Below are 11542 nucleotides of genomic sequence, written 5' to 3'. Positions count from 1 at the left end.
CATATCTTTTTTTTCCACCGGCTCTGTTTCTGAAACTACCAAAAAAGATGTAAATTCTTTTTATATGCAATATTGATCTATGTAAGTACCACTAGGTTATGTTAGCTATGTAATACACAGTATCGTGACTGGTTATTATATAAGAAATATTTTCTGATGACCAAATGGGAAATATATTTTTTTTGTAATTTTTTGGTTATGGATAAACTGTTAAACCAATTGTAAAATCTCTTTCACTGTAGATAGTGAACAAATTTTAATATAAGATAAAGTCCCATTTTACTACCTTTTATTGAAACTTACCAGTCACCTTGATATATATATATTAGCTACATTACTTAGACTTTAGGACCATCACTTGATTGACCATCAATGATTGAGACCAAATATTTATGATGTCTAATTACATCAAAAGCACATTTATATAAGTACTTAGTATATAAATAAAGCTAAGATGAAGACAATAATCAACGTAATTACGTTATTTTTGTTGTAACGTCTAGTATATTAAAAATATAGTACTTACTGATAAGTTTTAAATTTATCAGCAATATATTTTTAATATACTAGACCCTAATAATTAAAGGATTATTTTGGGAAGTTCACGTCTTGGAACCGTCTGAAAACCCTTTCAAACATTAGAACTTTAGCTGGGGTTAATGGTTTAGAATAACGAAGGACAGATCAACATGGCGACATCTGGAGGAGACCTTTGTCGTGAAAGCTCTTTTAAGCTAGTAATGGTAGTAAATAATGTATTTTAATAAAAAGTGATACTCTAGACCCTACAGAATTAAACCTCATATTTATATGATTTTTATAAAGATACTAGAAGGGAGCGAGCATACCCACCATATTTACTGGGATTGGGAACTAGTCTAAGAATACCAGTTACAACAGCAATATAATAATATAAAAAATGAAATAGATTTTGTATTTTTAAATACAAAAATCCTTGGTACATGTATAAACAACAGTTTATAGCGATATCATAAGAAATGTCACAAGAAAAAAATAGAAGCGGTATAATATAATCCAGAGAAAATACATCTCAAACAAATAAACTTAGCAAACTCCGGCATCTGTTCTCAAAATTTCATGAACTCCTACCTCTAATTGGCTTTATAACTCTACCTCAACTTAACCGTTGCATCTTAAAAAGTTATCCTACATCTAAATTATTTACGATGTAAGCGGTGTAAATTATACTAGGTATAAATCATGAAATAAAGTTTATACATTTACCGAATTGTAAATTGCCAAAAATTATTTATGGGTGTAGGTGCATATGCATTAGAAAAAATAAATAAATTACTGTATGTACATTTCGTTTCCAAATGGAAGTGCATTTAGTGACCTAAAAAGGAAACCTTTTAGTATCAATAAGAAATACAGTGCAGTTTAAGTTGTCGATAGACACGCGATATGTGGTATATGGTACACATTTTTAATTTTTTATAAGTAATTATCGACTGCTTGGGTCACACGGGTTGAGAATACTATTTACAATTTATTCGTATTCAATAAACTCCAACTATAATTACGCGTTTATAATTAAAATACTATTCGATTTTTGTAACATGATTGTCACCATTTCTAGTTAAATCAATATAGTGTTTTTCGCGATATAAAGAAACTTATATAATATTAATTTTCGTAATGAAAGTTTAAAAAAAAAAATAAATAAATTAGTTACCTACAATTAAAATACGTTAATTTCGTAGGCATTAGGTACACCCAATTTAAAAAAAAATTCTCCCTCCTTTTTATTCAATTATTTTAATTGAACTGTATTTCTGTATAACTGCGACGAAGTGTCAATAAATAAATTAAAAAGAAATTAACGATAATTCATTTAATAATTTTCTATTATAAATATTGTAATTTACGAATTGTATAGTTGTGTTTTCTGCAGAACACATTTAACATTTTCTTTCTTCATTCTGGCCGATGCCTAGCCTCCAAAATTATACATTGTTGGCGGGAAATAGTTTGCGGTGACAAGATTGAAATACCTCACGGCGCGGCGTTAATCAGTTTATTCATGACTGTGGAGTTATAGTGTAAGTATGGGTACGTCACTATCAAATAAATTGATAACAATTTATCGGTTGAAGTAGCAGTTATAATTAATAATCAATTGTGCTCTGCTCCTGGTCGGTCCATATATCCATAGATAAATCCACACACTTGATGGTTCGAATTTTGTATCTGTCTATCGGTAGAAATTTTGCTTCGGTAAATGTATGGTGTAAATATTTTAAATTTACAGTATGTGTCCCGTCTAGACCTTAAGGCAATTAAGGCTTAAGTGAAACGGCAATTCCTTTTTCAATTAACAAGAGCTTTTTAATGATTAATTAATGCCCTGAAACCGAGCGTGAAGCTTAGAAAATGTTGTATAAAATGCAAGTACATTTCCGATGTCTTCTATGCCATGCTTTAATATAAATAAAATATGAGGACCATACATATGAAATTGGCGTTTTGTATGTGAAGAATAAAAATATTTTCTTTTAATAGAATATTTTTGATTATTTAAAGTATGTATTGCTTTAAACGCTGGCATTTCTTCACTGTATTGCGATTCTTCGAAAACACCAGCTCTGGGATCATCTGTATTATCTACCAGGCGTCAACTTATTTTTTCGAAGGAGTTTAAGTTGAATTTGTTTTAGTTAAGTTAAGAATACGCTTTTCAGATTTTATAATAATTATTTTCATCGTTTTGATATTCTTGAGTGAGCGCCTCAAGTAATCAAGTTGGCAGATTACCAACTAAGATTAAGTAAGAATCTCGCATTTCAATCTGCTTTTAGCGAACTTTCTGCAATATTTCTACTGAGAACTGATACCTAATTAAGACAATTTGTTAAAACATAATACTTGACTTAGCAGAACTTGATAGATCCTATTTCACAATAAGCAAGTCTAGATCGTTTCAATTAATGAAGGATTATATTATCTCGTATTTGCCTATGGATATAAACAGGATATTTCCCATAGATGATATTAAAAATAGATAACTTTCAATATTAAGAATAACATGTTAAATTTTAAAACAATTTATATTTTCAAACAATATAAATTCCTTAGAGCACGTCAGTAGTGTGTATCCAACGAAATCGGATACACACTACTGTTGCACCATTTTCGGATACCGTTGATTTGCATGTTGCTTCTGACATGTTGAGCTAGCCAAGTATTCAGACTCAGAACGAGTGTACAGCCGCCATTACTGTGACTTTCATTGATTATTTGTAGTTGATTTGCAGCTTCCTATACTAAAGTTCTTTAAGAACATGATCGTAAATGCCGCAAGATGTATTAATAACCCTAATCAAATATATGCGAAATCGATTAGAATCCATAATAAGGGCACGTTGATGTAATACACCTTTTTAAAACATAAAAAAACCCTTGCATAAAGCTCGTGTCTCTTGTTAAAACCAATTGTTTTAATTAAACCAATTTACTTTATATTTCTGTTTTTCTTAAAAAAAGTTTTAAAGTCCTTTCCAGTACACAAACATAAACTTAAGGATATGACCCTACGCTGTTTAAAGTTAACGAACCAATCTAGACGCTTCAATTTAAATCTGTGTAGAATGTTTGAATACTTGGTTAAATTTGATATAAAATGACTAATAGTCATTTTAAAGTATTGTTCTTGTGCGAGCATAATGTTTAGTTATAAAAACCAACTAATTATCGTTCAAACATGTTCTGAACCCGGATCTCATTCTTATAGAAATTTAGTGTTGATATATCAATCATTAGCGCCTTCGAGTTGACAATTATTCGTTAACCCGTATATTTGTTTAGTCTTGGTACTTCATTGATTCAATTGGGGGCTAGGTTGTTATATACATGATGTTATATTTTTTCATTAACTTGTTGAATGTCCGACTTTTGAAGGGCTCTTTCGAATGCAATCGGAGAAATGCAAGGAGCTCGAGACTGGCATGAGGGTATCCGGGTGTGGGCTATGCTAATGTTGCTTGAGCATAGATTGTAGCTGGGAAAATTCTGCCATAGAGTTGTGAAAAATGTTAGACAGCACAAGAGGTCTTTGCCTACGTGCTTTGAGCCTCGTTTTGCTCTCTTACTTTACCCGAGCTCGTCGAGGCGCTAAACCCTTTTAGCAGGTAAATTCCCTTTTTAGGAAATGGGAGATCTGGCACTTCCCTGCTGCCTAGCTTCTCTTCTCGGCTATAGATCTGCCTGCTCGCCTACCTACTTCATACAAGTGGCTGCTAAATATAGAGTCCTATAAATATGTATAAAAAACGCGTTGATGTATGAAGCAAAAACAAAACTGTTTTTAAAGTTATTATCTTCTCTAAAACTACTACTATAGTACATATATGAGATATATTATATATTAAAGCGCCATGGACCGGACTCCACTTAGAACCGGGAAAGGCATATATTGTTACGAAATAGCTTAACCAGTTTTTTTATAAATCAATACCGGTCGTTACTGCCGACAGTAAATTATAATTTTTACTACATTTTAAACTCACCAGCCGCGGATGTCCGCCAAGTTTCAATCAGGGATACTTTATTTATGCGTACTTTGAAAGCAGAGGCGCTTTTACCAGCAGACTAAGTAGGGTGGCAAATTTTTAATGGCAGAAAATTTGGGAACCGACATTATGCTAGATCAAAGAAAAAAATGCATGACGGTTTTCTGATGTTATACAAGATACAAGTCTCCAACAAATTTGCCCTACCCCCACCAGGAATCGATCCTTGCGCCCTCAGGTCACACTATGTATGAGTGAAAAGAGCGGAATTACAGAAAGTGTATTTCCCTCATTTATCTCCTCCCTATCTACCTATACACTATACCTACTAATAGCGGTTGCCAACTCGATGGCTTATGCATAAATTTATGCTGAAAAATAGTATCCAAAAATTATTTTACAATTACGTGCAACGAAATTGTTGGATTCTAAAACTAGTCTAGGGCATGACACTTGTAGAAGCTGGGGCGGCAAAAAATTTACCAGCCTAATATCATCAAAACTTGTACATCCACCACTGTTTGAAACGCTATATAAATTAGTATGAAAATAACTCAGGCAAAGAAATGTATCGCTTTGTTAGAAATGTAATCATGATAAAATATCATTTATTGTGCGAATAATAGAAAGTATATTTACTGGTCTCAAGTAATTGAATCCAAATAAGAAATATTACTTGTTTAATTTGAGTTCTGAAGTTGTTATGTTTAAAATATATAAAGGGTAAACAATAACAGTATTTCTTTTAAATAATTTGCATTTAAATAGGATGAAATCCCACATTGTTTTTAAGTGCCACGTAGACAGTCACAGAACATGCTTGCCCTAAGCCTATTATGTATTAATGATATTGAAGGCTTTATTCTCAAATAGTAATTCACGCTCCACGTGCCCTTACTTTCCGTCATGAGACCATCCACTCATCTCAGCCAATTCGACAATATAAATACTCATTTTTATGTTCCGTATATGTATCGTCTTTCCGTGATTCTAATTAATAGTTAATACAGCAGTGTATTTTTAGACTCACGCGTTCTATATGAGCAAATATTGACGTTAGTTGTAACGATCGTCAATATGAATCAAATGAGAGCTACTTTATGTTATTATTCTTTTAAACAACTGGTGCTATCGACAATTTCCTAGGCTTATTACCTGGCCGAGTAGGCGGAAAATATTAAACTGCTCAAATATACGAGTCTTTCCTACAACTTTGATTTTGTATATTTGGAGTAGAGAATCTTGGGGCGTAGGGTTCAAGTGCACAGCTGCTAAATATAGATTTAAGTTGGTGCCTTGCATCTGGTTGGTGATACTATTGGTGACGCCGATCTGCTTTCTTTGCAACGGACAACAGTACTACAAAATTTTTAAATTTGTTTAAATTTTATATTTATCAATTATTTATTATAATTACTATTATATATTCATTAGGTAAAGAATAATGTAAATATATATCATAATTTGTGTTATTAATAAGTTTTGTTATATCTCTGAGAGAAGAATACGTATTCTTGACATGACATGACTCAGCTGTGTAACGAAACCCGACGGACGTCTGAAACTTGTCTAGGCGAAGTAAGCTTCGTCAATTACTCTCTAGTGCAGGTGTATCAGAGCGCACACCTTCGTATCTTCGTAAGGTAATATTCAAATAGCATAATTGGGCTTTAATAGCGGCCTCTTGGTATCGTCATCAGTTCTCCGGTTTCATCATTCGAGTAAGCCTTAGTTCTCAAATATTGAAGTTTGAGAACTGGTTGGCGTCGTTTCGGCCCCCATGCCGGAATCATTCGCTTGGATGAGACATTCGCGACTCGCTGCTATTCTGCTTGATTGCAACTTCGGACTGAACCAGCTACTAGATGGTTCGATTACTCTTTCGCCCAGTTCCGATGCTTGATTTGCACGTTAGTATTGCAATGGTCCTGGGGGAGCGAGTCCCGAGGCACGAGGCAGCATCTCCCCTGGTCAAAAATCATCGAAAGAGATTTTCAGTGTAATAAGGAAAAATGTTTTCCTCGTTGCTTAGTAAATTGCGCATGGTAAATGCCAGAAAAAAAATATTTTCGTACAAATAATAATATTCATTATCGTTGTTGTTACAACACGGTGAGAGAAATATCAAAAAATGCGCCACTAATACCGTAACCGATCACTCATGTTATCTTTTATCTATAAGGCAAGTCTTACAAAATACTGTATACATATAACACACAATAAGCAAACTCAAACTCAATATAACTTTATTGATATTGGCAACAAAGTACACTTATGAACGTGAACAGAAAAGGTGTTAAATTGCTCCTAAATTTACATTTACTACCAGTTCGCAACTTTAAGTTTGATGTCATAAAGAAAATGACATATAAGTTTATAAGCAGCCGAGCCAAGTGCACTCAAACGGGCAAGTCCAATTTTAGTAGAGTTTAAATTCTATACCGTTTTATGAAACGATTTATTTATACACCCGGGAGTTGAATTGAAAGTGTCAAACACACACGTCAAGCTGTCATCTTCATAAACATGGTTCATTGATTGTGTTATCTTGCATTATTGATAAGCATTTCATAACATGGCTGGTGGTAAGCTAAGGGGGTAAGCCGATAAGTACTAAACTCAGACGGGTAGGGTTTTAGGGTGAAAGTAGTATTGTAGGGTGCAAATCTCGCTAGTATTCTGAAACAAAAGATTTTATTGCCTCTAATTTAAAGGAATCTTTATCCTTTTCATATTGGCTCTTATGAACTATTATGATTTATAGTAGGGACATTGCTAAGTAGAACTCCCGAATGTTAAACACATATAGAATTTGACAAACGAAAATCATAATCAAACTAAGTAAGTAATTACTGATCATTAATTGTGATCAGCAACTTTTCCATGCTACCCTGAACTTGCCCTGGCTTGATCTTGGTACACACCATACACACCACATTTCACCTGGTGAATATGGTAGAAGATGCAGAATCTTCTATCATATTTACCATGCAGGCAGTTCAGAGTAGTTGTTCACACTCACCTGCGGCTGATTTTTGTCTTCGGACGTCACGGCAGAATACAAAATACCATTAAAAATAGTTTCCGCTCCTCGACGTCCGTTTTTCCACATTTGAGCGTTTCTTAGGGCAGGTTTTGCTACGCTCCACCACTTAGAGGAACTAGATGAAGTGCTGATTTTGAGCTAATGTGAATTATGGTGAGGACCCTACAATAAAAGAGCGTAGCAATTTTTTAAATGCCGCCTACGCACTTGCGAGCCTTCTGATAATGTGAGTGTTCATGGGCGGCAGTATCACAACATCAGATGAGCTCATCTTCCCGTTTATCTCCTATTACATACATTTAAAAAAATGTCTTACAAAATCAAATTATACACAAAACATATTATAGATTATTCTTTTATAATTAAATTATAATATATATATATATATATTAAATTGGTGTCAGTTCTTACACCACTGGGTGCACCTTTAACAACACCTGCAATCTACGATTAAAATCACTGCGCTGACGTCATGACGTCACGCCTGAAACACGCAAATGAAGTTATTCTGACCGCTCATATAAAATATAATAACATCTAGACCTTTTTTTTACGGGAACCCCTACACACTAGCCTATCAGGCACGTAATAAAGCAGTTACGTGACAGCAGCAGGAGAGTGTCGAGATCTCTCCTTTCCTAAAAAGGGACATTATTAACATAGAGGGTTGGCGTCTCCCGCCAAGCCCGGGCGACGGGGATTGTCTTCAGTTTGAGTATGTGCAAGTAGTGTCCCAAAGCCCTGTGGCCAGTCAGGATTTGCGCCATGTGAGGTGCGAAACGACTTGTCTTAATTTGTTTGAATGCCGAATTTGAATTACCCTTTAATAAATAAAAGTTGTGTATGGAATGGACCATTTATTTTTATACACTATAGTTGTTGTTAACTTTCAGCGGCTGTAATTGATTTTACATGAGTACTCCTTGTAGTTGCCATTAATAATATAGCTGGTGTAACGTAAATGGAATGTATACATTATTTAGTTGGGCTGAAAAGTTCGTAGGCTGACACATAGATGGCATTTTAGTATTAAATAAATGTTTTTGTTAGTCATAAACCTTCAAAAGACACGATATAAATTTGACAACTGTCTTACTACTAGTTTGTGAGATACAGTATTTGTTTGAACATTATTCGGACTCTGCACCAGGAGAATTAATTGGCTAAAGTTTAAACGAGGCGAATTGAGCACCGATGTCGATGCACGTAGCAGACGCCCCAAAGAAACCGACGAAAAATAAAAAAGCCCTCAAAATAATATTGGATAAACGAAACGTGAAGTTGATTAAGATAGCTGATATCAAAGGAACTGGTTGGACATATCCTATATGAATTGTTAGATATAAGCTCCATTCAAAGTGGGTGCCGCGCGAGCTTTATTCGATCAAAAACAACAACGAATTGATGATTCTGAGCAGTGTTTGAAGCTCAATCGTAATCAATCCGTGTTTATACCACGGTATTCTTCAAGTTTGAGCACTCCCCGCGATTTTTCCTTTTTTCAGACCTCAAGAGAATCCTCGCTGGGCATAAAATAACATCTGATGAAGGTGATCGCGGTAACTGAAGCCTATTTTAAGGTTAAAGACAAATTGTAATAAAAATAGTACCTATCGAAAAATTGAATATATGTATAAGAAAAATGTCTTTTTCTTACTTTACGATCTTTTCAGCTCAACTATTACCTAATTACTAATACCTATTGGGCCTTTGATTATGTTTTGTAGAACGAAAGCAAATCTGTAAAGTATGATTATTTAATCACATATCGAGCTGTTTACTCGCTGGTTGAGCTATTTATTATTTTTATAAGCCCAGAAACTAACCTAAAGGTCTTTCTGACTGTGTGTGCCCATGGGCGATGCTCGACTCAGTTGAGTCTTCATCTCGTATGTTCCTAGTTTTATATAAAAAAACAACGCAAGGTTGCTAAAGTACGCCATGCCTATAATTCTTTAAAATATTAAATATTCAACGTCCTCTCAGTATTAAGTAAAATAAATTTAAAACACGTATTCGAATATTAATTCTGTGAGCTTTTAAATAAATACTGTTAAGTATATTTTAAGTAATCCGATAAAAAAGAATTCATCAGACATTTTCCGAAATTCTCCAATCAGTTCTGTGAATAAAATGAAATTGTATGTATACGAATCGTGTTATTAAATGTTGCTATTATTACAACTGTGTGATCCTCGGTGTTACCATCTTGTAAAATAAACCGATTAATTGGGAGTACACAACGTTATTAAATATGTATGTGATAACTTTGCGGGAAGTGTTTTAAATTATTTTACGTGATTTTTATTACCTTTTAATATTGAAATTTATTTTTTTAGAATTTATTTTTCATTTCTTTGCGTTATACGTTAAAATGATATTAATTAACGTTTTAGTTAAAAATATGTAAAAAATCTATTTGTTAAGTAATTAAATTGTATATCTGTAAATTGATGTGATTAAAAATAATTTATAGGCTGACTTAATACTCATGTTAAATGAATTTAATGCCCATTAGGACGCTAAATGCAAAAAAACTCTATCATGAATACGTTATTTTCGTAAGGCATTGGAAATTTGTTGTAACATATATTATACGCTGGATATGATTACAATACAATAAATAAGTATCGCAAACCAGCAAGGAAATATTGCCAGCATTAAATATACACTACAGGAACCATTTAAAAAAAATTGCTTTATATATTTAATGATTAATTATATATATATTATTGTTTCTGTTATAGGACCAGATTGTGTTAATACTAACTAATATTTTTAAGTTAGCTAATGAGTAGAATATTTAAATCATATTTTCATCTTAGCCTTTACGCGATTTTTTTAGTTTAAGTTTGAAAAATTATTATCCAATTATTCAAGAAAAAAAATTGATTGTACTAGTTTAACTAAGGTACTTTGTTATCTCTCCGAAAATTGTATACACGCTGCAAATAAAAATGCAAAAACGCTGCTGTGAAATTAGACTAATGCATTAATTAATTAGGTTTAATTTTCATAAGAAATTAATAAAAACTTTATGTACTTTGCTTAATTTCTTTAAATAATAATTTTACGCGAACTGAAATCAATGCATGTGGTAACCCCACGGTCAGTCCGTGGAAGTCGCGGCTAAAGCTCACTCGCACTTCGCAGCATCATTCGCTTGCAACGGTTCGGACGCGGCGGTCTCCTCTCGCCTCACTATGAGGCCTCCTACTATCCTCAAGTACCTACTCCTGTTCAACATATTCCTATTATCCCTTTCGGAATGCCCTCAACGCTGCCAATGTGACCGAAACGCGGTACGATGCCTGCACCAGGGTCTACAAGCGATTCCTAAGGCACCGCAAGAGGCTCACACTTTGTAAGTAAACTTTTGAAAAGTTTCTTGGCGCGTTTTAAATTTAGAATTGCGAATTCAAATGCTTTGCGAAAACGGGTATTACTACTGTATCGGTGTCACGATTAATGTTTGGTTCATGTCGTTTCGAGATTTACTTAAGTTATGTAAATATTAGCCCTTGCTCGCCTTGGTTTTGTTGATTGAAAAAAAATTTAATGACCAGGTATTATTAAAATGTTGGTTCAACTTATTTGTAGACAAACAGTGTTAAATTGTTCTTAAAAGTTTTTTTTAGAATGGACATCAAATAATTCAAATATTTTTGAATTAAATTGGTTCCAGAATATAATGTAATATATAAGTAATCAAAATTAATTTGACAACTTTTATTTTATTAATAAATGCGAAAGCTAAACTTTATAGCAAATAGTTAATTAAAAAACCCAAAAACGAGGTATGTTCAGTTCGAATTTAAAAAAAATATCTTTGTAATCCGTATAAAATAAAATAATTATCGTTTAATACATTTAATTCTCAAAGGCAAGACTAATTAATACGATTCAGAAATATGAATATTTAAAGTTTTGAGTGCATTTGAAAGTAGTTCAATTTTTTTAAATGACA

At 33.2% G+C, this 11542-nt stretch overlaps 1 protein-coding gene across 1 annotated transcript in view; it reads left to right on the top strand.

The window, feature by feature from the left end:
• The first annotated feature begins 10700 nt into the window (after positions 1 to 10700).
• The window catches only part of LOC110997617 (peroxidasin), a 30725-nt gene continuing 29883 nt past the window's right edge, over positions 10701 to 11542 (top strand). Inside the window, exon 1 of the mRNA XM_022265860.2 lies at positions 10701 to 10939. Within this exon, the coding sequence (XP_022121552.2) occupies positions 10779 to 10939 (161 nt within the window). The 5' untranslated portion in view covers positions 10701 to 10778. The remainder of the gene's footprint in view (positions 10940 to 11542) is intronic.

This window comes from Pieris rapae, chromosome Z, assembly GCF_905147795.1.
Source record: "Pieris rapae chromosome Z, ilPieRapa1.1, whole genome shotgun sequence".
NCBI classification, from domain to species: Eukaryota; Metazoa; Arthropoda; class Insecta; order Lepidoptera; family Pieridae; genus Pieris; species Pieris rapae.
This window is presented reverse-complemented; position numbering and strand designations above follow the sequence as displayed.